The sequence below is a fragment of the Cimex lectularius genome, unplaced genomic scaffold, assembly GCF_000648675.2.
Source record: "Cimex lectularius strain Harlan isolate CLEC.00 unplaced genomic scaffold, Clec_2.1 scaffold109, whole genome shotgun sequence".
NCBI lineage: Eukaryota > Metazoa > Arthropoda > Insecta > Hemiptera > Cimicidae > Cimex > Cimex lectularius.
Window position 1 is genome coordinate 618512 of NW_019392781.1, and position 27993 is coordinate 646504.

Consider the following 27993-nt stretch of genomic DNA (forward strand, 5'->3'; position numbering starts at 1 on the left):
CCGTAGTTGAATTAATCTTGTCCATAATTTTGTTGAGGAAAGTTTCTGTCTAAGCCAATCTGTAATATATAACATATATCTCTGTGGATCTTCCTGAATCTGCTGTAGGATTACTGTGTCAATGAAGAACGCAAGGAGTGTGAACTGGCCATTTCATATTTTTAACCTAGCAGACTAAAAACATGCTGAAAGTGGGAATTTTAATTGAAGTTGAATAAATCTGAATGGAAGGTTCTTGAATATAACATAATTGATCTTTTTTGTGTGTTTTATTTTCACATAAAAATAAACAAATCTTACAAAATTTACAAACTAGATAAAGTCTCAGTTAAAAATAGTCTTAAAAACGGGGGAAGACTTATAACACGCCTAATTTTAATAGTAATGAAAATAATAATGGTAAATTCAACAAGCATCACAACCAGCTTTTCTTTTTTTTCTCTCTTTTGATATTTTAATAATTTTACATTTCATTGTCTTAATTATTTACATCCTTTCTAACTTGATTATTTTAGTTTTCTGTGTAAGTAGTTATTTTAAACATTTTATATGTTTTACTGCTATATGTTAGTTTCTTTTTTTTCTTCTTTTTTCCTTATCCTTTGTGGGTTAATTCTGTTTATGTAGGGCTGAATCAGCAAGCGCAGTCGCATGCACAACGACGGACCCTTTTGTCTCTCTTGAGCAAGCTGTTGACGGATCGGATGGACCTTGGTTGTACGACTGTAAATCAAAGTTAAATTTCGTAAAATCTCTGCGTATTTTTCAGTCTGACAAGGTGAGGCTAAGGATGTGGGATCGCTTATTTAATTAATTTTTTTAAAATACTAAGTTGAAAAATTTATGAAGTCATTACTACGAGAGCAAATTACAATATGCCCTTTATGCTATAAATGCCTGGCCACAACATTAACTCTACGGTTTATTTTAGATTAGACCATTAGAAATGTTAGATACTTGAACGTCTCCTCTTTCAAAGTAGGGAACATTGGTTGACAAATGATTGGTTGACCACAAACATTAAGGAAGACAAAGGATCAAAGAAAAATGTGCTGGACCATAGTTGGTAACACAGCACAAACCTAAGGAGGACATACAATTAAAGGAAATTGTCATAGGGTCATAATAGGTAACAGTGTACATAGACTCTCGCTATCCACAGAGGATAAGTACCAAGCATCACCGCGGATAATAGGAAACATCTCGTACGCAGGCAGAAGCAATTTCTTCTATCTGCATAACAATCAGACACTTTCTGTACTGGGTGTGCCTATCGTCAATGTGATGTGTGCACTTACAACCATGGAGGAGTGAAAACATGGATAATGCATGGAAAATGTTAGAAGGATCATAGTTGGTAACATTGTCTAACCTTCCCAAAGCCATACAATTAAAGAAAAATGTCAGAGGGACTTTACTCAGTGAGCACTATACATCTACTTAGGTCATGGTGCAGATTGCCCTGTGGCATATATAATCAAAGGAAAAAGTCAGTCATTTAGTTGGTAGACTGTAAAAACCTTAAAACAGACATAACAAAAAGGAAATGTCAGTGGGAATTAAGTTGGTATTACTGCAGAAACCTAAACGATGACCTATAATCAAAGGAAAATGTTAAAGGGACATTAATTGGTAACGCTAGGCAGACCTTAAGGAAGACACATAATCAAAGGAACATGATAGAAGGGCTTTAGTTGGTTATCGTACAACCTTAAAGAAAACAGAAAATGTCAGAAGGACTTTAGTTGGTAACACTGTACAAACCAGAAGGAAGACATATAATCAAAGGAAAATGTCGATGGACGATAGTTGTAGCACTGTATGAGTATTAAGGAAGATGTATAATCAAAGGACAATGTGAGAGGGACTTTAGTTGGTAATACTGCACAAACCAGAAGGAAGACATATAATCAAAGGAAAATGTCCATGAGATTTAGTTGGTTACATTGTACAAACCACAACAAAAGCAGACCATATTTAACTAGAATTTATGTAAATTACTTTTGAAAAAAAGCTTGGCTTTTAGGAGGAGCTTAGGACCTATAATCACCCCCCCCCCAAAAAAAAAGTTTAATTGAAATCGTATGTACGTAGCTTCACGCTGTAGGTTTGTCGGTATTGTATAAACTAAAAGAAAGACTTACAATGAGGTCTATCTTGCATAGGGAGACCAGTGAATGCTGGTGGTGGAGGTGGTTTGACTGTATCCGAGGGGACAGGGTGTTCAACAACTTCTACAGGGTGGTGTTCCAGGCTGCGCCCTTCAGGCCTTGGGTGAGGCTGGAAGACCGGGATCACCTGAAAAAAAATCCTCAGTTTAGATAATCTCAAAAGAAAAAAAAACAAATAGGATAAATTACTTCTTCCTGTATGATGACCTGTCCTTCTGGCATCATCCTGTGTGGAATCTGAGGTGGGAACTTGAGGTGGACCTGTTGTTCTTGGGGATGTTGGACCATCTCATGTTGCATTTGGTGCTGGATGGCCTGATGGAACATCGGGTGGACCTGATGGCCCTGTGGGATGTGGTGGACGTGGTGAGGTATTTCGTTGGGGTGAGGGATCGGCATCTGGTGGACTTGGATCGGTATCATCATCGGCATCTGCTGCTCGACTGGTACATTTCTGTAAACGACAAACAACAGTCAAATAATAACAGAAAATTCCCTTCTGTTCAGAACACAAACTTTTTATATGTATGTAATTGTTGGAATGTTTGTTGACTTACGACTTGCTGAATCTATCAGCCTGTCTCCCTCGTACGACCTTTTCCTGATGCAAATGGACTCCGTTTTTCCAAACATCCCTTGCCACCACAACCTGAGGGTCGCTATTAACAAATTGTTAGCAAGCCACACATGCAGTTAATAATTCACTTAAATATGTACATAATTAATCTACTTTCTAATTATAATCCTGTGAGCATCTGTAAGAATGTAATATCTTGTCTCACAGACCATCTTTATTAATTAGTTAGTAATCAAATAATTTTTAATGTACCCCTATAACCAAAGATGGTAAAAATACAACCATACAAGAATCTATAGCCTTTCACCATTGTACCGTTTAGGGCTAGAAGTACCCTTTGCAATTTGTTGATCCAGCACTATATGGTTTCAACTGTTCAGTTCAATGTTAAGTTTTAAATTGCAAGTGGTAAAGTTCAACTTTTGAATAGTTTAATCACATTGGCAAAAAAAGTATTTGTGCTCAATCAGGACAGTTGTTTGGAGTTGGTGTCTCATGTCAATATGAGATTTCAGTTGTCATCGTGATGTTTATATACATTGGTTTTCTTATACTTATATGGCAGTTACCTCTGATCGTTGCCGCTTTCGCAGAAGATGGCCATCCTTTCGCCGGTGACGTGCTCCAGACGGGGGTCGGTCTTCAGGTTGACGCCGAACGGTAGGTTGACTGTCTTGGGCTGATGGTCCATCACCTCCTCGGTCCTCCTCTTCTCGACGACGCAATTCATCCTGGACCTCTGGTTCTTTTCGATGATCGACTGCGGGACAAGGATTTATAAAAATTCCATTTATCGAGGGATCGGAGGAGGACTTACGCCGGCCAGTTCGTCGAAGTTGAGCATGAGAGGCAGTTTGATCTGTACGGGCTGTTCTTGGCCCGTTTGAGCGTTCTCGAGCGCAGGTGGTACCACGGACTCGCGTTTCGTCTGCGAAGACTCTTCAGAGTCGAGCGGATCCACTAAATGCTGATAACTAGGCCTGTCTTCGATGTTATCCTGGAACAAAATCATTTGTTTGAATTAACTTCAATGGGCAATTCTACAAAGAAAAAACTATGAAACCCAATAATCACAAGGGAAGGATTTTCAATATCGATGGTCAGGTCAAAATGAAGAAAAAAATGCACATTTACAAACAATAGACTCTGCAATAATTACAGGCGTGTAATGTTCTTGAATAGTTGCTTCAGACCTGCTAGCTTTGCGTGCTTTAACGGTAACGAAAAGTTCAAATTTTTGTGCAATCTGCTTTATCTAAGCTATGAGTAATTAGGTTTGGACTTGACCACCAAAAATTGGGTAAAAGGGTAATCTCCCCGTGTGACAATAATTCTTCCGCCTTTTCTCCTTATCCGGTTGGAAAATGGGCGAAAGGACCGCAGTTTCGAAAGACATCTCCAACAAGAGTCAGGAACCGTCACGGACTTTCTCCATTGTTCCACCGAAGGGAGAATACGAGATGTCGACGCCTTTTTCAAAAGCAATCGACTTCTCCGGGGCCCCATTGTGCCTCCGGGCTTAATTAACTTAAATAATCAGTCGTGTAAATCGGTAATATCTCGTTCAGTTTCTTTTCATAAAGTTAACGAGATGGGTTCACCTTGGTAACAGGGATGAAGGATCTTCTGCATCTTTTTATTGTTTCAACCTAAGTCACTGATAAATAAACTCACTTAATCATACGAAAGTGAAAAGGACCATGGAACAGTTTACAAAGTTTAAGGAAGGAACGTAAGATCAAAGGAGAATGTCAGAGGGATAGGTGGTAACATTGCTTAACCTTAACGGAGATCGCAGAAAAGTATCAGAGAGACTTTAGAAAAAAACCTTTAATGAAGAGATATACTCAAAGGAAAATGTCAGAAAAATCAGAGTTTGTAACATAGTGTACATTGCCAAAACATAAGATCAAAGGAAAAAGAAAGAAAGGCCTTAGTTGTTAGCACTGTATAACCTTAAAAAGACATATATGAGTGTTTAATTGGTAACACTGAAGAAATTTAAGGAAGGCATTTAATCAAAGGAAAATGTCAGAGGTATTTCAGATGATAATCCTGAACAAAAAAAACCATTAAGGTAGATAGCGACCCGGTTTTAACAAGTTATTACAACTTTCATCAAACTTTATGAGATGAAAGCCTTTATGAAATGTTTTTGCTGGACAAATAGGTCGAAACGTGTGACCCTTCTAAGTTCGTGTGTTTCAAAAACGTATGCAGTTTGGCCTATTTAACTCCTACTCCTGTTGCGAAATAAATAATTGGTTAAATATTCGAGAGATTTCCCGCTAGAGTTATATCCTTGAAATTTCCCATTTTGCCGCGTGGAAACCTCGACTCGGCTAATATTCACGATGCAGTTCATGCAGAAAGGGAAGAAAAACATCACAAACGACCTTCTGTATTGTTTCAAAACAAATGAAAAGACTATTTTTGTCTTATTTTAAAAGCAGAACAGAAATGGTAAGTCGTGTTGAAATATTGCACCATGTCCTTAAAATTAGGACTGTCCTTGATGCTTGTCCCCATGCCCATTTATCACCAAGGATTCGAACATTTTTTATTAAATTTAATAAGCGCAATTTTGAGCTGGTGATATGTTCATAAATTTTCTTTCGTGACATTACGGTTAAGCCTGACAGGCAAAATAAGCGAGAACAAACGGACCAAAATGAAAGATAACAGTTGAAAATTCGCATTGAAGACTAAATTGAAACTTAAAGTCTCTTTGGCAGAAATTGGCTTTCTCCATCAAAGGAAAATGTCAGAATGACTTTAATTGGTAACTGTAAAAAAATTATGGAAGATATAGTCAAAGGAAATTATCTGATGGACTTTAGTTGGTAACATTGTACAAACCTTAAGGAAGACATAATCACAGGAAAATGTCATACGAACAGAAAAGTGTCATAGGGACTGAATTGTGAAGTTTTGACACTTTCTGGTGAAATTTTTAAAATACCATAAACCATACCATAAACTTTAAAGAAAGCATATAGTCACATGAAAATGTCAGAAGGATTTTGGTTGGTAACACTGTACAAAACCTTAAGGAATGACATAGGAAAATAAACACTTTGAGCGCTGAAGATGATCTCAATAAAGTACGAAACGTTGGCACGATAAATAAAATGTTTTTCTAAAACCTACGTCACACCAGACCGCATCTCACGACCTCCAAATAATAATTAAGAAAGATATTAAGTCGATGGAAAATGCCAGAAGGATTTTGGTTGGTAACAATGGACAAAACCTTAAGGAAGACATCCAATCTAAGGAAAATGTCAGAAGGACCTTAGTTGGTAACTTGTTTAACCTTACTGAAATGATATGACAAGAAATTTTCACTTGATTACAGTGTACAAAGTTAAAGAAAATATTTAATCGATGGAAAATGTCAGAAGTATTTTGGTTGGTGACACTGATCAAAACATTAAGGAAGACATCCAGTATAAGGAATCTAAGGAAAATGTGAAAAGGACTTTAGTTGGTAACTTTGTTTAACCTTACTGAAAGGATATGATAAAAAAAATCTTCGTGGGACTTTACTTGATAAAAGTGTACAAAACTTGAGGGAGATGCTTAATCACTGATGTCAGAAGGACGCTGTAGAATATTAAGGAAGATGTACAACCAAAAGGTAATGTTAGAATTATAGAATAATAGAAGAGAGGGTCGATAATTGATAACAGGTATAAGCTTTTTAAATAATTTTCTGTACAGTGGTTGAAGGAAGACGAAACGGGGTTCTTTTTAAAAATGATCGCACGCACTTTCCGTTTGTACACCTCAGAAATACCGGTGTTTAAAAGCCAGAGTGACATTTGGAATGATCCTCACGTTCTTTTGATTACAAATGGCCATTGTTCCAGCCAGGAACTGAAGACCAGTCACGAAGGTTCGTGACGGTGAAAGCGGAAAGGAGAATCCATCACTCCGGGAAAATGATCGCTTGGTGCTTGTTCAAGTGTGAAAAGTAAAATTGAAAAGCTCGACTATTTGTGCAAATGTTAACGTTTAATTGATATGTACCAGAGGAAGGAACTTTTCCCAGCAACTGGTGAAATTATCGGTTTTTATTAAAATATCGCTGCCGTCATGTTGTAACATAACCAGAGTGTAAGAAAGCCTGTTGCGAAACCGTGCTTTTTATGGTTAACTGTTAATCATTTTCTTTTGCACAATAGTAGAAAAGCCGGCGAAGCGTATCGAATCCGAAAAAAGTTACAATGGCTTGATTCTTTTCCTTTTTTTATCGGCCATTTTTCCATTCTTTTTCGTAAGTGATAAATAAGGAAGCCACATGTCCGCTTGCATAATCGATTCGCGGGGGAAAGTGAAAAAACGAACTTTGCCCAACTCGAGCGCACCCGAATTGAAACGCCGCTGTGAATATGAATTGGGGAACGATTGGCGAAAGAAAAGCACTCGCAAAGAGAATAGTAGATTTTTGCTTTAGCCTATAACGATGATCTCGGATTGTCGGATTATTTTATGGTCCTAACCTCTATTTTACTCAGATCCTTTCCTTGGAATTAACCTCCCTCAAACCCCAGGATTATCGCATCACTTATGGCGCACTAGTATAGCCAAATACATTGTATAAGAATTAAAATTACGAGGGAAATACACTCGACCTCCCATCGTTTCACACGTACAAAAGCTGGTTTCGATAGACTCCTGAGATACAAAGAAATAAAACCAAAATTCTAAGGAGAAGCCATAAATTCCAGCTGTAATGAAAATAAAATGGGTGAAAATGGGTTCCAAGAGGTCATACCATAGATCTTTGGGAAAAAGGCAACCCAAGTTTCAGAAAGGGTTCCTAATATATACTGATGGATCAAAGATTAAACAGGAAGTACATGGTAAAGGAGGATGAACCCAAGAATAAAAACCTTTCACTGGTACCAACTATATTTCATGATAAGGGTCAAACTATCATAGGTAACAGTGTATAACCTTAACGAAAACATATCAACATAACAAAATATCAATGGGATCATATTTGATAACAGTTTAAAAACATTAAGAATGTGGCAAAATGAAAAATGGCAAAAAAGGAGAGAAAATTCGAAAGGTTGTACGTTGAGATGGGGAGTGTCAGAGTGGATCGAAGTCAAGATAGTGGTTACAGCAGCGGCGTATTGAGACGAAGGTCATGGGTTCGAATCCCGCTCCTGACACTAACTTTTTAATTTCAACCAAGATCTTACGTAAAAAGATTAATTAATTGAAAGAAGTAATTTGGTCAATCAGACCACCAAATATAATGGATTTGTTAAGAAAATGATCAAAGGAAATTGTAAGAACCATAATAGTTAACAGGGTATGCATGGAAATGTTTGGAAGCACTTTATTTGGTAACACTGTGCAACCCTTAAAGAGAGATGTATTCAAAGGAAATAGTCACCAGGATTTCAGTTGGTAACACTGTAAGAACATTAAGGAAGGCACAGTCAAAGGAAAATGTCTGATGGACTCTAGTTGATAACATTAAGGAAGAGTGTGGTGATTAGTGACCGTTAATCGATAATTATTCAGAAATAGTGAGATGTAGGTTCGATCTTTATTGCCCTGAAGATGATCTCAATAAAGATCGAAACGTTGGCTCGATAAAGAAAATGTTTTTCTGAAACCTACATCACACCAGACCGCATCTCACGATTTCTGAATAATTAAGGAAGAGATTAAAAACCGATGTTTTAAAAGGTTTCTTTTTCTTATCGTCTTGCTCCCCTTGTTTTTAATAAAAGCACGTGACATATTTATATTTTATGCTCGATAACATGGTATGTAATTCGATGTTTAATAAACTGGATAGGGCATAGGCCGTGGAATTTACGGGGTACTCGTGTGGTACTTTTTACGCTTCACGGTGTTGCCCCTGGAATTCGTTCAGTCATAATTGGGCAAGCATTGTAAAATGGTCTGATTCCCGTCCTTTCGGTATTCTGAATGAAAACAAACGAATTCGTACTGGACTTTGCCGTTTGACAGTTGGCGGAAAATCGATTGTCTTCAGTTATATTTCATCGGTCAAACCAGCCGGTTTTCAAGATTCATCATCGGATAATTTCCCCGTGGACGGTGAAAGTCTTTCGTCGGAAAATCCCCCCCCCCCTGGGCCTGAAATATCCGACACTAAGCAGAAAGTGTGAAGTTTCCCATGGACGTTTATTTACAAACGGCACCCGGCTACCCGTGGGTCCGCTTGGCGCGTTATATAAGAGCCGGGGTCAACGGGCCTTGCGAAAGGCGAAAACCCTATCATTCAATCGGTTTTTCTTGTCGGAACGGTAAATGGGCGACAACAGTCGGTAATTGCATCTAACGGAGCACGATTTAAAAAAAAAAACGGTAAATTAATTTATAACGAAGACACCTGTCGTGGATTTAAACGTCTTCAACTATACACAATAAATATTTGAACGGTACTCCAGTTGTAACACTCTCACCAAATGGAAAACGTCAGAGAAATTTGATGAAGTAACACTATTCCAACCTTCAGGAAGACAAGAAAGGAAAATGGAGAGTAACCTAAGTTAATAACACAAGAAACATTAATTACCCTAGTTGGTGTACAAACTTTAAGAAAGACACATAATCAAAAGAAAAATTCAGTGAGACATTAGTTGGCAACACTATAAAGCCTTAAGGAAGACATGTTAACCAAAGAGATATGTCAGATGAAGTTTAAGAGATAACACAGTACCAATCTTTAGAAAGACATATTATGAAAATAAAATGTCAATGTAGCATAGCTGCACAAGCTTTAAGAACGATACGTAATCAAAAGAATATGTCAGTGAGACTTAATTGGTAACACTAGGCAAACCTTAAGTAAGGCACATAATCGAAGGAAAATTTCAAAGGGACTTTAGTTTTTGACACTATACAAACCTTAAGGAAAACGCACAATCGAAGGAAAATGCCAGATGGACTTTAGTTGGTAACACTGCACAAACATTAAGGACGACTTATAATCTAAGGAAAATGTGAGTGGAACTTTTCAGTTGGTAAAAATGTACAAACATTAAGGAGGACATTTAAGCAAAGGAAAATGACAGATAAACTTTAAGAGATAACACTGTACCAATCTGTAGGAAGACAGTATAGTAGTAGTATAGTAGTAGTCATAGTATGAAAATTAAATGTCTAAGTACCATAGTTGAACAAGCTTTAATAATACGTAATCAAAAGAATATGTCAGTGAGACTTAATTGGTAATAGTATGCAAACCATAAGGAACGATCATAATCATTGGAAAAAGTCAAAGGGTTTGTACACTATACAAACCTTAAGGAAAACACACAATCGAAGGAAAATAGAAATGATAAATGATGGAGTGAGTGTGGTGTTCAATCCTTTTTAAAAAGATAGTTCCTACTCACAGTAAGTTGTTTTGCAACGATCCGGATTTCGAGCCTTTTGACTTCGACTGAAGGCTGAAATCGAAGGAAAATGTCAAAGGGACTTTAGTTGGTAACACTGTACAAACCTTAAGGAAGACACACAATCGAAGGAAAATGCCAGATGGACTTTAGTTGGTAACACTGTACAAACATTAAGGAGGACTTATAATCTAAGGAAAATGTGAGTGGAACTTTTTAGTTGGTAACAATGTACAAACATTAAGGAGGACATATAAGCAAAGTAAAATGACAGATAAACATTACGAGATAACACTGTACCAATCTGCAGACATATTATGAAAATTAAATGTCGATGTACCATAGTTGAACAAGCTTCAATAATGATACGTAATCAAAAGAATATGTCAGTGAGATTTAATTTGTAATAGTATGCAAACCATAAGGAACGACCATAATCATGGGAAAATGTCAAAGGGACTTTAGTTGGTAACACTGTACAAACCTTAAGGAAGGCACATAATCGAAGGAAAATGTCAAAGGGACTTCAGTTGGTAACACTATGCAAACCTTAAGGAAAACACACAATCGAAGGAAAATGTCAAAGGGACTTAGTTGGTACATACATTAAGGAGGACTTATAATCAAAGGAAAATGTGAGTGAAACTTTAGTTGGTAACAATGTACAAACATTAAGGAGGACATTTGAGCAAAGGAAAATGACAGATAAACTTTAAGAGATAACACTGTACCAATCTTTAAAAGGGACTTTTGTTTGTGACACTATACAAACCTTAAGGAAAACGCACAATCAAAGGAAAATGTCAGAGAAACCTTAGATGGTAAAACTATACAAACATTAAGGGAAAAAAATCAAAGGAAAATGTCAGAAGGCCTTCATTTGGTAACACTACAAAACCGTTAAGGAAGAAATATAATCAAAGGAAAATGTAAGGAACATCCTTGGTAATATTTTATAAGTTCAACGAAGACAGATGATCAAAGGCCAGACGCCATCTTCAGTAACAGACCAACTTAGTAGATCAGGATGATTGATAAGAAATGTTCGCAAATGAGAGAAAACGAATGTGTCAAAGTTGAGAAATGTCACTCAATCTCTGTAAATATTGTTGACCCAGATCGGTTTTGTCCCGGTTTAGGATCAACTATCAGGACTGACCACCAGATTTGTCGCTTGTGAGAAAAAAATAAATAAATAACCGGCCGGTTTCTGAACGTATTTGCCCGTACGAGATGGAAAGTGGTGAAAGCTTTGACACTTTCTTGGTCCATTTAAGCATTTTTTGCCTTGGCCAACGAGGGGTGGAAGGGATGCTTTTTCCCCTGGGAATCCAGTTCCAGAATGGAGAAACTCGGCCAGTAAGTGACCAAAAAGCAAAAATTTCGTTTTTAAATTAATTTCAACAAATTTACACCAAACATCCTTATTTGTTTTCTCAATAAATTTAAATTTTTGATTTACTGACAGAGATTTTTTTTATACTCAGAAAACTTGCTTTAAAATTTTTAAATGGTAGAAATTCGCTTTCGTCTATGACACGGTCGCTTTGCTTTATCGGCTCGGCACTTTTCTAGAAAGCCCATTTTCTCTTTATATCATTTTTGTATTGTGACGACTGTAATAAAAGAAAGTTTCGAAATGTCGAAATCCTTCTTTTCATTCCACTCGGAGCCACAATGTTTAATTTACCAGGGCTAATTCATCCCATTCTGAAATCAACCTCGACGAACCCGACTGAAAACCACGAGTAAAATCATAATATGGGATATGCTGTAATGATGAAACCGGTGAAAAGAGCGAAGAAAAAGGAGAGCGGGGACGGTCTGAACTGGTCAAATATCAAACAAATCGCTCATCCCCGAAAACAAAATAAATTTTTCTTATTTTTATCCGAACACCTTGCCTGTTGAAACTGTCAATTTATGAATCAGTTGAGTAATCCTGACCTTAATGGGAAACCGTGCCAGGGTCTTGTCCGGCTAAATAAGGGGGCAATCGTTCGTAATCTGTAGAATTACCGACAGAAAATCCACCTATCTTTTATATTTTTATATTTAAGTTTAAGTTCGGTAATTGTGAAATACTCGTTTCAAAAAACACATCGCTTTTTGGCCACGGTGCATGACACAATAATGGCTTTGTCATTCAGACCGGTTTGACGATGATGAACCAAAAAAACATCAATAATAAAAAAATGTTTAATTATCCTTTGTAGTAAAACCTTCAAATAAAAACCTTCAATGTGTAGTAAATCCATTAACCAACAAGAAGGGGAATAAATGTAGCACAAACATAACATTCGACACGGACTTTTGAGCATAGTCCTGTTATTATGATATAATAACGTATTATCACATTGCTCAGCTTATACAGTGTCACCAACCAAAGGCTCACTGACATTTTCCTTTGATTACATCGCTTCCTTAAAGATTGTGTAGTGTTAACAAATAACGTCCCACTGGCATTTTCTTTTGGTCATACGTCTTTCTTAAGGTTTCTGCAGTGTTATCGTCCATCTGCATTTTCCTTTGATTATACGTCTTCCTTTGATTATACGTCTTCCTTGAGGTCTGTACAGTGTTACTAAGCAAAGTCCCACTGACATTATAAATTAGTTATATGTCTTAGTTAACATTCGTACAGTGTTACCAACTATGGTCCGTTGGTATTTTACTTGGATTATATGACTACCTTAAGGTGTACTGTGTTACTAACTAAAGTCCGGCTGGCATTATCCATGGATTAAATGTCTTTATGTTTTGTACAGGGTTACCAAGTAAAGTCTTTCTGACATTACATTTTGGTTATATGTCTTTCTTAAGGTTTTACAGTGTTACCAACTATAGTGGGTTTTTACGGTGTTACCAACTATGGTCCATCAGCATTTTCCTTTGATTATACGTTTTCCTTAAGGTCGGTACTATGTTACTAAATAAAGTCCCACTGACATATATTGGTTATGTGTCGTCGTTAACATTCGCACAGTGTTACCAACTATGGTCCATTGGTATTTTACTTTGATAATATGTCTTCCTTACCCATTGATTAAATATTAATCATTATCCTTTGATTAAATGCCTTCTTTAAGTTTTGTACAGTGTTACCCCAAGTATAGTCCCACTAACATTATTTTGGTTATAGGTTTTTCTTAATATTCGTACAGAATTACCACCCATGGTCCATCGGCTTTTCCTTTGATTATACGTCTTCCTTAAGTTTTGTACAGTTTAACCCAATATGGGCCGTTAATATTCTACTTGGATTATATGTCTTCCTTAAGATCTGTCCAGCGTTACCAACAATGGTTCATCTGTATTTTCATTTGATTATATGTCTTCCTTCATATTTGTACAATTTAACCCACTATAGTCTCAACACGAACACAAGAATGACAATTATGCAGAAAACAAACGCTTTGAGCCCTGAAGAAGTTCTCAATAAAGATCGAAACGTCGGCACGATGAAGAAAATGTTTTTCTAAAACCTACGTCACACCAGACCACATTTCATGGTCTCCAAATAATCATTGGCTAACGGTCACTAAACACCACACACACTACCATAGCCCGTTGATATTTCACTTGGATTGTATGTCTTCCTTAAGGTCCGTCCAGTGTTACCAACTATGGTTCATAGGCATTTTCATTTGATTACATGTCTTTCTTGATATCTGTACAGTTTAACCAGTATGGTCCATTGGTATTTTATTTGGATTACATGTCTTCCTTAAGGTCTGTCCAGTGTTACCAACTATGGTTCCTCGGTATTTTCATTTGATTATATGTCTTTCTTAACTTTTGTCATTCATTTTCTTTTAATTTTGTGTCTTTCTTAAAGTTTGTACCTGGTTACTATGGTTCATTGGCATTTCTCTTTGATTACATATCTTCATTATGGTTTGTGCAGTTTTACCAACTAAAGACCTCTGAACTATTGATTGTACGTAAATAAATGAAACATTGATTAATATTATATTATCACGTAACCTTAAATTACATCCTTCTTTCAATTAATAATTATTTTTATGTAAGGTCTTGGTTGAGATAAAAACGTCAGAGTCACGAGCGGGATTCGAACCCACGACCTTCTGCTAAATACGCCGATGCTCTACCCCTTGAGCTATCGTGACTTCGATCCTCTCGGACATTTCTTTCAAATTTCAACCAAGACCTTACATAAAAAGAATAATTAATTGAAAAAAGTAACTTGGTCAAGCACTAAAAAGATAAATGGATTCATATTTAATACGTAAAAGAAGTATCACTTCACAAAAAGCTCCTAGTGGCTACTTCATAAGTCGCTGAGAATCCTGATTACAAGACATTTGAAAATGGCAAAAAGAGCGAAAATTCGAACGGTTGTAGGTTGAGATGGGGAGTTGGCGTCTGAGTGGATCGAAGTCACGATAGCACGGGAGTAGAGCAGCGGTGTATTGAGCCGAATGTCGTGGGTTCGAATCCCGCTCGTGACACTGACTTTTTTATCTCAACCAAGACCTTACACAAAAAGAATAATTAACTGAAAGACGTAACTTGGTCAGTTGACCACTAGAACATAAATGGCCGTATATGTATTGTTCATTTATAATGTAATTATGCACATTATACGTTAAATTTATGAGGATTACTAATGTAAAAAATCTTCTTGAAGGAAGAAAATAAAATACTGGGCAATTTTTGCTTTATATTGTTTTGGTGATGAGTTCATTTTTTTAACCTAATAAATATGTAAAATAAATGCGTTTCGTGCACATCGGTTGAATTCAAATGTTGGTAACAACTGTCAAACTTTCTTTGCCGTCTTAATAAACATGCGGGGAGAGACTTCAAGGTGCATAAATATTCAGAAATTCGAAAATATTTTTACTAATTCTCTTCGAGCTCGTTTCTAAACGAAAACCTCTGGGAAAGAAAAGTCCTTTTGTTGCTAATGAGCAGATGTCAGAGCATTTTCAAAACTTAGGGGCTCTCGGTTAAATTATACGTGGAATCTATCTAAGCAGCCCAAAAAATGTTAAATTATTAAGAGATGTCAGTTTTGTGTGGGTATGATTTATGTTCAGAACTATGGAAATTGGATGGTTGAATTGATCCTCGATTATGAAATTACCCTTCTAGTATCTATTGATTCTATGTGGCTAGTTTTCAATAGAGATCTCTTATTACAAAGGGATTAAGGAAATTATTGTCTGACAATATAATGGTGGTTAGTTCAGGACCTCTTATCTCACCCAGGTTAAGCCTTGCACGGGTGGCTTTCTCTTTTTACCCCTATTGATGCAACCCGTACAATCTAGAATCTTGACGGACAGTCTAATTAATTAAAGTCCGGTCTCGTCAGAAGAAGACTCGTTTTTTGTTTTTCCATTCTACCGGTTTTCGAGACCTACGCCAACTCGGCCGACCCAGTTCTCGGGGCTGAAGAAAAAACCGGTTTCCTTTCACTATCAGCTGCCCTGGAGTCCTCTCGGTTTCGGGGAGTTTAGGATCGGTACGCCACGGAGGGACGGTTTCTTACCTGGGGTGCCGGGTAGTCCTGGTAGCAGGAGACGGAGGCGGAAACGTAAGCAGTCGCGACCATGAAGAAGCCGAGGATGACAGAGACGGCGACGAGCGTGACAGCGGCTATTTTCGCGATCTGGACCGCCGTTCCCCTCGGGCGGACGTAGGCCTGTAAAGAAGAAAAATCTCATGATATTTCAATAACAAAAGAAAAACAAAGAAAAGACATGGTTAAAGAAATATGAAAAAAATCAAAATATAGAGACCAGAGGGACCAGGGTGAGACTCAACGTGCAAAATATTATTTGTAAGCTATTCAGAAGTTTTCATGGTAAAGTATACGTGGGCTACTCGTGTTACAAACTTTGTCAGTAGATTCTACATTCAAAAAGAAACCAAAAAGTCCTAATTAACAATGGTCCGAATCTCAACAGTTTCGGAGTTATTTCACTTTTTTCTGATTTTTTAAGATTTCACGACCTCGCTTCAAATAAACAACGATAACTCCAAAACTGAAAGGTTTTGAACAAATCCGTTGATACCATTGAAAACTACGTTAAATGTCCAATAAAATGTGATCAATAATAAACTTGTAAACCTTCATGAATAAGCGTTTTAGTTGCGGGAACTTTGAAAAAAAAAACAAGTTTTTTTTTCAAAGTTGCAAAACTTGCTATGGTGATTCTAAACTACTATTTCCAAATCTAGAGACCAACGAATTTCGGAGAAACGTACTCCATTTAATATTCTTTTTGTGGTGCATTCGCTTTTTTAATTATTTTTTTCAAAAATGAAGAAATTGATGGAGGAAAAGAAAAAATCCTTGGTTGAAGGATTGGTAAGGTGGAAAGATTAATAATGATAAAAAAATAAAAAACTTAAGGAAATGTTGAACGAATTTATTACACGTTTTTTAATTTTGATTTTAAATGCTGTCCACCCTAATTAAACCAAATTTTAAAAAAAGTTTAATCAATTCGTTCAAAATTTCCTTAAGTTCTTTTTTTCATTTTCCGCCTTACCAATCTTGTGTGAACGATTCAGCCACGGTTTTTTTTTCCTTTCCTCCATCAATTTCCTCATCTTTGAAAAAAGTAATTAAACAAGCAATTACACCACTAAAAAAGGATATTAAATGGAGTACGTTTATCCGAAATTTATTTCTTTTTTAGGTTTAGAAATAGTAGTTTAGAATCACCATAGTAAGTTTTTAAACTTAGAAAAAAAAATTTTTTAAGTTCTCGCTACTAAACCACTTATTTCCCGAATGTTTACAAGTTTAGTTAGTATTTTAGTTAGTATTAATCACATCTTATTGAAAATTTAACGCAGTTTTTAATGGTATCAACGGATTTGTCCAAAACCTTTTACTTTTGGAGTTATTGTTTATTTGAAGCAAGGTTGTGAAATCTAAAAAATGTGAAAAAGTGAAATTACTCCGAAACTGTTGAGATTCGGACCATAGTTAATTAGGATTTTTTGGTTCCAATTTGAATTTAGAATCTACAGGCAAAGTTTGTAACACAAAAGCCGAAAACCCTGTTTACAATAGACAATCCAGTGCTATTGTCTTTTTGCCGTGAGAACTTTTAACCAATTACCGCTTTAAAAGGATAATTCATTCATTGTTCAGATCTTTAGACGGATTTCAAAAGATTTATTTATGTTAGGCCAGTGTGTTTTTTTTTTGTTGAAATTAGTTAAAATGTGGATCCTTGATCGTTTCGATCAAAATGATCGGCTTGCTTCGGTGTTTCGGAATAGGTAAAATTGTAGTAGTTGAGGAGATGTGAGGAGTGACGCAACGGATGGCTTATGTTTTGAAACCGGGTCATCCTTTCACTCCGAGTTCAGTGAACCTTCGACTCCGCAAAACTCAAAAAGTCTATCCCTTCCTCCTGACCATAAACATCGCGGTTCCAGTGAGGGGGGGAAGGAGAAAGTCCGATGCTCCGTGTATACGAAGCTCTTATCTGCAAAAGCCGTTGAAAGGTGTTGCAGAGGGCAGGGGGATGAAACTGGCCTACTCCGAGATAAAAATAGACGTATTTAGGTCGGCGATTTCTCCGCCCACGACTTTACACAAATCCAACCGGCCGGTGCTTTCGGTGCAAGCGGAAAGGACGGAAGACTGCGAAGCATCCTTCTTCACCGACCGGCTTACTTTCCAGTCAACGAGAACTCGCCTCTCTTTGAAATCGTGCCAAATGATTTCTGTTTTCAAAGGATTTTCACCTTCCTACAAAAAGGCCAACATATTCAACAAAAATAACCTAGTTCCTCATGAAACCTAACATCAAACATATTCCTAAAAAGAGCTAATTATGTTTCATATTTCTTTGGTACATGTATACATGTTAGATCTACTTTAAGGTTATATACCCATAACTAAATCCTTCTGACATTTTCCTATGATCATATATTTTCGGCTAAGTTCTCTACTACTCTACTGTACTGGTTTACCGTTTAAACATTATTTATGAATTTGGTTGTTTTTAAAACTATTAATAAACAATAATTTTCCTTAGTCATGATGGCGATGTTTTATTGTTGTATTCGTACGTTAAAAAAGGATTATTCACTCCATCGATCAAAAACTTACTTAATTACTTTTTCACCACCTTACCCACTCATTCACTCACTATTCACATCATCACTAACTCGCTCATCCATCACTCACTACATCACCCATTCATTGGTTTTCTCACTTCATCACTAACTCACTCATTCGTTCAAACATTAATGCACACATTAACCACATAATGCACTCATCATTTACCTATATCATCATTAACTCACTCATTTCTCACTCACTACATCTCCCATTCATTCGTTTTCTCACTTCATCGCTAACTAACTCATTCTCACTCACTACATCACCAATTAATTCAATCGTTTTCTCACTTCATGACTAACTCACTCATTCGTTCAAACATTAATGCACATGCTGACTTACTCACTGCATCATTCATTTTCTCACTTCATCACTAATTCACTCATCAATTACTTACTTCGTCAAAATCGCTCATTCTTCACTTACTCACTGCATAACCCAATATTCATTCATTTCCTCACTTTATCACTAATTCACTCATCAATTACTTACTTCGTCATTAACTCGCTCATTCTTCACTTACTCACTGCATCACCCACACATTCATTCATTTTCTCACTTTATCACTAATTCACTCATCAATTACTTATTTAATCAATAACTCGTCCATTCCTCACTTACTCACTGCATTACCCACTCATTCATTCATTTCCTCACTTTATCACTAATTCACACATCAATTACATACTTCATCAATAACTCGCTCATTCCTCACTTACTCACTGCATCACCCACACATTCATTCATTTTCTCACTTTATCACTAATTCACTCATCAATTACTTACTTCGTCAAACTCGCTCATTCTTCACTTACTCACTGCATCACCTACACATTCATTCATTTTCTCACTTTATCACTAATTCACTCAATTACTTACTTAATCAATAACTCGTCCATTCCTCACTTACTCACTGCATTACCCACTCATTCATTCATTTTCTCACTTTATCACTAACACACTTCCTTACTTTACAGACAATTGCTCAGTCACAATTCCTCACTTAGCCACTTCATCACTATATCACTCGCTTATTCGTTCACAAACTCACATACTCACCATTTAATCTCATTCATTGTACCACTTATTTACATTATCACTAACTCATTCATTCATTTACCTACTCACTACCCAATGCACTCATCAGTCACTTGCTTACTTTATAACTACTCGCTCAGTCACTCATTCCTCACTTAGTCACTTCATCACTAAATCACTCGCTCGTTCGTTTACAATCACATAATCACCATCCAACTCATTCATTGAACCACTTATTTACATTATCACTAACTCACTCATTCATATTCCCACATCTATTTTCAATTTTAGAAGTCTCGACCACTTTTTCACTCATGGACACTCGGGATCAAGTCATGATAAAAAGCCAATTTAGTTCTACCAAGCTTTCGACCTATTTTAAGTTCATCATCAGAGGCAAAACAACCTTAAATGTGTCTATAGATTGACATGTTTTTTTGTTTTGTTTTTAAAGGCGATCTCAAATTTCCTTGACGACCGACTCAGTCCTCACCCACTCATTAACTCACTTCATCACTAAAACATTCACTCATTCAACAACTTGCTGATCAATATCGCCCATTCTCGCATTTACTCACTTCATCAAGAACTCATTCACTCGCACATTCTTTCACAATCAGTCACCACTTCACCCTCTTATTAACTAATTTACTGCCTCTTACCCTCACTCACTCCCTAACTCACTCTCTTGCTCAACAGTCCAATCTCTTACAGACACTCACTCATGCAAGTCCTTTCCTATAATAAAGTTGTATGGTCCATCGTCTTTTTGAGAAAATACCTTCTACTTTTTTATTATGTATTTGTTAATTACATCATTAATTAATTGGACGGAAAACTCAATGACCTTTACACAATCACTTTTTAGTGATACTGTAAAAATACTATATTAATAAAAACAGGATTGACAAATAATAATTTTTTTGAAAGGATTTTGTGGAGAATGTTGGCTATTAAGTTGTTATTGTTTTCTTCAGGAATTGCACATGATAGCCGTGAGAATTGTACACCGAAGGCTAAACTTTTTGTATTTTCCCCCTTCCTAGTTGTTTTGGATTTTGTCAATTATTTTGTATTTTTCGCATACGGACAGTTTAGAAAAGTTTCCACAGTTTTATAGTTGTGCACCGGGTAACTGGGTCGACCCCGGTTGCACGGCTATCCGGTAAATAAAAGATGCTACGTGCATTCTCCTTGGGCATCGAAGAGGTGAATTGGGTCGGTTTCGCCTTGAACTTTGAACCCACGCTCTCTTCTCCTTTCTGCGGCAATCACCATCCTTGGGCTCGGATCCTTGGATCGGCGTTAAATTTAAACGAACGCGTCATAAACGAGAATCTGACCCGACGTTTTCAGACCGTTAAGTCAGAAGTAACGCTCTCGTCGTTCCAACCGGCATCATCTTCCTCCAAGGTTCTGACTCAATTTGTTTAAAGAACAATGGAAAAACAGACTTAAGAAGGACCCAGTCCACACGGAAATGAATAAATTTCCTTACTTTCGAGACCTTGTTAAGACCTAGAGACCTTGCTCTGTTTCAACTGCGCCTTTCTAGTTTTAGTTTCATATGCATATTAAATAAGTCCATGCTAAGTTTGATTAAAAAACCCTAAGGAAAACTAAAAATTAAACGATGAAAAGAAAAAACACGAATATTTTTGTTTTAAAAGACTCTGCTTTTGACCAACTTGTTAAAATTATCGCAATTATAGCGCCAACCTTGCTAGGTGTTAAAAGGACAATTAGCGCAGTCCATTTTAAAAGGTTTTTTTAATTTACAGTGTTGACGATCGATTTCCAAGTTAGCAGGGAAAGTAGTTTTTCCTCAGGGAAAGCTGACCACTTTGGCCTCAGCCACCTCGCTCCGGTGAAATGGGACATTTTCACGATTTCAACACCCGTTGGATAACAGTAAACCAAATCAGGGAAATTCATTCGGCTTTTCAGAATCGAAAGGCCGGGAATAATGTGTAAAATGTCCCTTAATTGTTCGAAACGAAGGTGAAAACGACTGAAAAACGGTTTGTCTTTTTGCGCCTTTATCTATGTCCCGCTCTTTTGGCTTCACGCTAAGGTGGTTTGTAGAATAAGGGTTCAATAACATCCAAACGCTTCTACAAAGCGAATAAATAACTCGACGATATTTTTCTTAATTTCATATCTCATGGATCTGTTTATTTTCGCACAATAAAAAATTTTTACAAAACGTTCATGCTGTGAAACGTGATGAGATGACCTGACTTTTCTAGATCCAGGTTTTGGCTTTCCTACCACTTTCTATAACTCAAAAGCCACCAAAACCCGCAAAAGTAATCTACAATATTTATCTTTAATTGTATCCTTCTGATCTGCCATTCATTATCATTAAAATAATCGAGATATATTTAAAATCTCTCATTGTGCAAGCCAGGGTTGTATAAATTATTTTAAAAAAATCCTATCGACCAGAATTGATAGAATATATCTAGTTTTAAAATTCAAAACAGTTCGCATTAACAATATATTGTTTGTTTTTAACTTATAAAATATTATAAAAAGGACTTGCCTCGCCCTGCTTACAACCCAGACGTGTCCGATTGCTTCAAGTACACAGAATTGAGCCTCAAAACAGTATTGCAATACCAGAAAATTATAATTCTGGTGGAAAGATTGATAAAATGGATGAATAATTATGTTAAGACATGTTAAGTGTTACGATGGGCATTTAGATGGTAAGGAAGAACCAACAATACCTCTTAAGTTTCGCCTGAGCCATGATGGAATGCCATACCATCGCAGAAGGCCATCCCTAATCAACCTTAACCATCTGAAACCATATCGAAAAACTCACAACCATCTCTAACCATCCCTAATCAGGCTTAACCATGTCGGACTATCCTAACCATCCATGACTATATCTGACAAGTCAAAACCAACTCTAACTATCCATAATCAATTTAACGAAGTCTGACCATCCCTCGTCATTTCTAATCATGTTTAACCATGCCTAACCATCACTTATCACCGCTAACTATGGTTGACCATCCCTAATCAACCTTAACCATGTCCGACCATCCTTAACCATCCATGTTTATATCTAACAACTCACAAACAACATGACAATCCACAATTAACTTTAACCAGGTCTGACCATCCTAACCATCCACGACTATATCAACAATTCAAAACCAAATCTAACCATTAGTAATCAACCTTATCGATGTTTGACCATCACTAGCCGTTTTTAATCATGTTAACTATGTCTGATCATCTCTTATCACCCCTAACCATGTTTGACCATCTCTGAGCAACCTTACCACGCCTGGACATCCCTAGGCATTTCTAATCATTTTTATCCATGTCTTATCATCTCTTATCACCCCTAACCATGTTTGACCATCCCTAATCAACCTCACCATGACTGACACCTCTAGACATTTCTAATAATTTCTATCCATGTCTTATCGTCTTTTATCACCCCTAACCATGTTTGACCATCTCCAACCATTCCTAATCATATTTAACCCCCACAACCAACTCTAACCATCTTATTTATCCTCTTGTGACATCACTAGATATGTCTAACCATTTATACCCATGTTTGTGTCGCAAGCAGATCGTGACCAAGTTCTTTTGTCCTTTATCTTCCAAAAAAAAATTCCATTGTGAAAACTCGCATTTCATTGCCTATAAAAGCAGTATAACGTAAGCCAATATTTATGTATCACACATCAGATTTAGTTCAGGGTTATTGCGGTTGTCTGGGGGTTGTGGCCCTGCGGTGGCACGCAAATGTCTGAGTACTCTGGGCAATTTGGGCACTTGACTGGACCCCAGGATTGTTGGGGATGTGGAGTTTTCTATAACACTTTAAGTCATGTAAATAGTTTTTATCCACATCCACTGAATTCGTCTTTAATAAAAACAACGAATACATAACCTAAATGATTTCCTTGATCGTGATCCAGGGAAAAAGTATACTTAATTTTATTCGTTGTAATGTGCTTATCATTTCACCGGAGATTACAAGACACACACTTCTTCATCAAATGTCTTTTTTGTAAAGAACAATGGAACGCAACGTCTAACAGGTGAAGAACAAGGCTATCGAAATCCATTGTTCTCACGGCATTGTTTCCCCCCCGAGTTCAATTGTCTTACTGCACCTTCAGGTTTTTCGAGATTTACATTGAAATTTCTATTTTTAATGTAATAACAACTAACATGGCCTTCCTTAAACCTATAATTACTCGATAAAAGTTTAATTCAGATAAAATCTCCTAACAAAATAAGAAGAAAAACAACTAGCCTCAAAACAAGTCAAACAAGTCTGTTTGTTGAAAAATGTTATTTTTTCTTGTCATTCATTAGCTTTGAATGGCTTGAGTAGAAACTCAGGGGCATCCCAGCTGTAAGATTCTTTTACATAAATATTTTCAAATGGGGAAAAATATCAACACTTTTACCCTTCAGGCTAGATAAATGTTTGACTGAACTGACCTTTTGGCAAAAGTGAAAATCGATTTCACATACGATGTTTCTCAAATGTATCAGATTTAAACACTCGGAATTTGAAGTTGGATCATGTGGGAAAGGCCTAAACTTAAAAAAAATCAAATAATAAATAATAACGCACTTAGAAGTAAATGAGACGTAATTAGACGGTGATAAATGCGCTCAGTCTTCAAAATTTCAGTGACAAAACGGAAAAAATAATAAAACAGAAATTCCATCACTAACTATATATTTATTTGTTTAGTTTTCCCCTACTTTAAAGGCTTTTAACTTTTGTAGGTGTAACCTGGTTGTTGTTTTAGTTTTAGCCCCAGATTTGAAGGTTGGATAAGGTGAAAGGATCCTAGTATTTTATCGGCCCATTTTTTCCCTTTCCTTACTTTATGGACCTGTTCTGCTATTTTATGGCCACTATATTAGGGCACCTTTCATAAACTGGCAAGATATCCTTGCCGTTGTAAATGACAGCTGAAAATGACATGTTTGGCAGTTTCGTCTTCGTTCAGTTCACACTTAAATGGTTGTGATTTGTTGGGTACGGTCAGGGATTAAGGATTGTTAAGGACAGTCAGACATGATTGTGAAATTGTTATATATGGTTAGGAATGGATAGAGATGATCAGATACGATCAGGATGTGATTAGGGATGGTCAGAGATGGTTGTTAGTGGTTAGGTAAAGTTGTGAGTTGTGAGATATGGTGAGGAATATATAGAGATGGCCAGACCTGATCAAGGGTGATTGTGATTGGTTGTTTGTGGAGTTGCTAGATATAAGTCATGGATGTTTAAAGATGATCCGGCATGGTCAACGGTAATTAGGAATTTTGAGAGATTATTCTCAGTTGCTAGTGTTAGGGATGGTCAAAGATAATTTTGAGTTGTTAGATGTGGTCATGGGTGGTTAACGGGGATGGTCAAAAATATAATCAAGGGTGATTATTATAGATTAGGGGTGATAAAAAATCATTAGTTGTTCTTATCATTAAAGATGATTAGAAATATCTAGGGATGATCAGACTAAGTTGCGCTTTGTGAGATATGGTTGGGAAAGGTTGGAGATAGTCAGCCATAATCAAGGGTGATTGTGGTCGGTCAGAAATGGTTGTTAGTATCTAAATTTAGACATGGATGTTTAAAGATGATCAAACATGATCAAGGGTGATCAGGTATTGTTAAAACTATGGTTGGATGTGATAAAAGATATTCAGACATAATTAAAAATGGTTAGGGATGGTCAGGTATAATGGGGCATTGTGAGATATGGTTGGGAATAGTTCGAGATAGCCATTCATAATCAAGGGTGATTTTCATTGGTCAGAGATGGTTGTGAGTTTCTAAATTAAGTCATGGAGTTTAAGGATGATCAGGCATGATCAAGGGTAATCAGGTATTTTTTAAAAACATGGTTGGTTGTGAAAAAAGATAATCAGACATAGTTAAAAATGGTTAGGGATGGTCAGGCATGGTTCTAAATTCTGAGATATGGTTAGTAATGGTTAGAGATAGTCAGGCATAATCAACGGTGATTTTAGTTGGTCAGAGATGGTTGTGAGTTTCTAAATTTAGTCATGGGTGTTTAAGGATGATCAGACATAATCAAGGGTGATTATGGATGGTTAAACATGGGGTGATAAAATATCATCAGACATGGTTAAAAATGTCTAGAGATGGTCAGACTAAGTTGGGCATTGTGAGATATGGTTGGGAATATTGGAGATAGTCAGGCGTAATCAAGTGTGATTGTGATTGGTCAGATGGTTGGTTGTGTAGTTGCTAGATATAGGTCATGGATGTTTAAAGATGATCGTCCATGATCAAGGGTGTTTAGGAATGATCCGAGCCGGTTGTACTTTGTGAGATATGGTCATAGTTGGTTAAGGATGTTTCAGATACATGATGACGTGTGTTTAGGGATGGTCTACTGTTATCTTACATATGGTCTGGCAACAAGTCGTGGTCCAGTTGAAGTCTAGGAGGTATTTTTTATGGGTATTTGCAAATATCTTATATGCTTGGGTCATTGTTTTATCCTTTTGCCATTTTTCCCTTTGTTAATCTATACAATCCTGTTCGTTGTGTTTTCTATTCCTTGAGATGCATCTTTTGCCAGGGTTTTTTTTTTTCAACTGTCTTGAGCTAAAACGTCAATTTTTTCGTCTATCACGTTGTGAATAAAATATAACAAATTGTTTGTCGAAGCGAGAAATGGAAAAAATGGAAAGTCAGTTTCGAGAGAAAGCCTTTCGTGAGGAGAAAGATGGATCGGACGACTCCCCCTCCCACAGTGTCATTTCGTTAAACGACACCTTTGTTTGAACTTCTTTTTTTACACTTTGACCGGGATCTCTTTTCAAAATGTCCGAGCCGGCAGAATTGAAACGAAGTTTTATTTGTTTTTACAGGTTTTATAGGTTGGATTTAAACCCAGGCATCTTGTAAAGCAAGTTTGAAGACGACCAAGGATTTTTTTGTAAGTCACTACAACAAAATTACATGTAATTTCTTACAACTAGCTTTTCCACGGTCATCTATTAATAAAAACAAGGACGTTTGCTTGCTCCACGGATCTGTTATCCTTCCAGAAAAAACAATGATTTTTCAAAATGACTACGCTCAATGCAATTTACCATCCTGAAGATGACCCAGAATTTTTTTCTACCAGATTTTCTACAGGAAAAGCATAGAAGGCTTAATTAATAATTATAATTACTTTATAGGGAAGATTTTTTTTAATAGAAAATAATTACACCTTCAACGGTTTATAAAGCCATGCATGCTTGATTAGTAAACTAATTTGTTAATTAAATTAAGACTTTTTAATTAATAGTTGATTGCAAAACATTCACTTTGTAACAAGTATTGGGATTCTTTTTCATGTTTTTAATTCATAAATCGGCATTTAAAAGGATCTTCAGGGCAGATTCTCACCGCTGTCGCGAAGAGGTCCTGAATTTGACTGCTGGGTGACCTTAGATACTTTCATAATTTTGAACTTTATTAGAAAGGCTCAACCTTCTTGGGCTTGAAGGCTTAAAATAAAAGAAGAATTTATAAAGGGGAATGTTTTTACTCAAAGGGAGACGGACCGTGGAAGGGAATGGAGTAAAAAAGTACCCCGGTACAAATCTATGCTTATGTAAAACCGGTTTCAGGAAGTGCATAACGAAAAGTTGCATTTCTCTTTTCCCTCTACTCCTTATGATTAAACAAAAAAAAATCCAAGTTAACTAATTAATTTATTGATTATCTGAGTGCACGTTTCTTAGTAGATAAATTTTAAGGTAGCATAATGCATTTTTTTTATTGTTATTCATCTCATGGCTTATTTTCATCAAATTTTCTTTCGGTATATGAAAACGCCTCTTATCTGAAATTAAAAAAAAAAATTCTACCAACTCAGCGTATTGTTTGACTCGCACTGGGCCCGTCTTCACTCGCGGGTTTTGGCGTCCTCAAACTCTTCTGGCTTTTTTTCTTTTGGAATAAATAAATATATTCGAACTAAATTCAGTACATTTGTACAAGGTTCGAATAGTGAAGAGTTCCCTTTCTGATAAATTTTTATATTTAAAAAGCCCTATAAATTTCTATCACAACCAAAATTTTTTTGAGGTTGAATTTTCTTGGTTTTCATCCTAATTGATTAATAGCAATTGTCCTATATGATTATATTAAGATGGAAGAAGCTACGTAGGGAATAAACAGCTAGACTAAGCGGACCCATATTTAATAAATTTTCGACAGAAGGAATTTTATTTTATAAATTTACTTTATAAAAATTACTACTCTATTGTTCTGGTATGTTTAGATGAGGAATCAATCAATGGGAAAGAAATTTTTTTATGGTTAGATTATAAGAAATTTAAAAAAAAATGATTATACTTTTTTTTAAGTAAGCAGGATATTAAGTAAATGTAGGCCGGGTTTCATAGGCCTGGTTCTCATCTCGGCTGGCCCCAGGCCGGTACTTTTTTTAAGCTTTCTCGACTTACCGGAGGCGGTTCGGACGTGTATACTTCCGAAGGCGGATACTCCTGCACCTTGATGTTGACACCGACGGTGGAAATGCTGTCCGCCTGCGCCGCTTCTTGTTGTTTGTCCATCCTGGTTCTGGGTCCGAATGCAAGTGAGAGGCGACCCCTTTTGACGAGGTGTTCTCCGGTCCCCCCCTCTCGATAAGACGGCCTGAGAGAGGGAAGATG

The 27993-nt window shown here is 36.6% G+C and overlaps 1 protein-coding gene across 2 annotated transcripts; it reads right to left on the minus strand.

The window, feature by feature from the left end:
* Positions 1–444: 444 nt before the first annotated feature.
* Positions 445–27930, minus strand: LOC106665990. Of its 2 annotated transcripts, XM_014392834.2 has the most exons (8): positions 27784–27930; positions 15661–15813; positions 3566–3745; positions 3318–3508; positions 2729–2830; positions 2361–2625; positions 2145–2298; positions 445–723 (listed from the first exon to the last, which is right to left on the minus strand). In XM_014392834.2, exons 1-8 carry the CDS (start codon positions 27892–27894, stop codon positions 635–637), a joined length of 1245 nt encoding a protein of 414 aa, XP_014248320.1. In that variant the 5' UTR covers positions 27895–27930; the 3' UTR covers positions 445–634. The 2 variants fall into 2 exon arrangements, with proteins under 2 accessions (XP_014248320.1, XP_014248321.1); XM_014392835.2 differs by lacking the exon at positions 2729–2830.
* Positions 27931–27993: the final 63 nt, after the last annotated feature.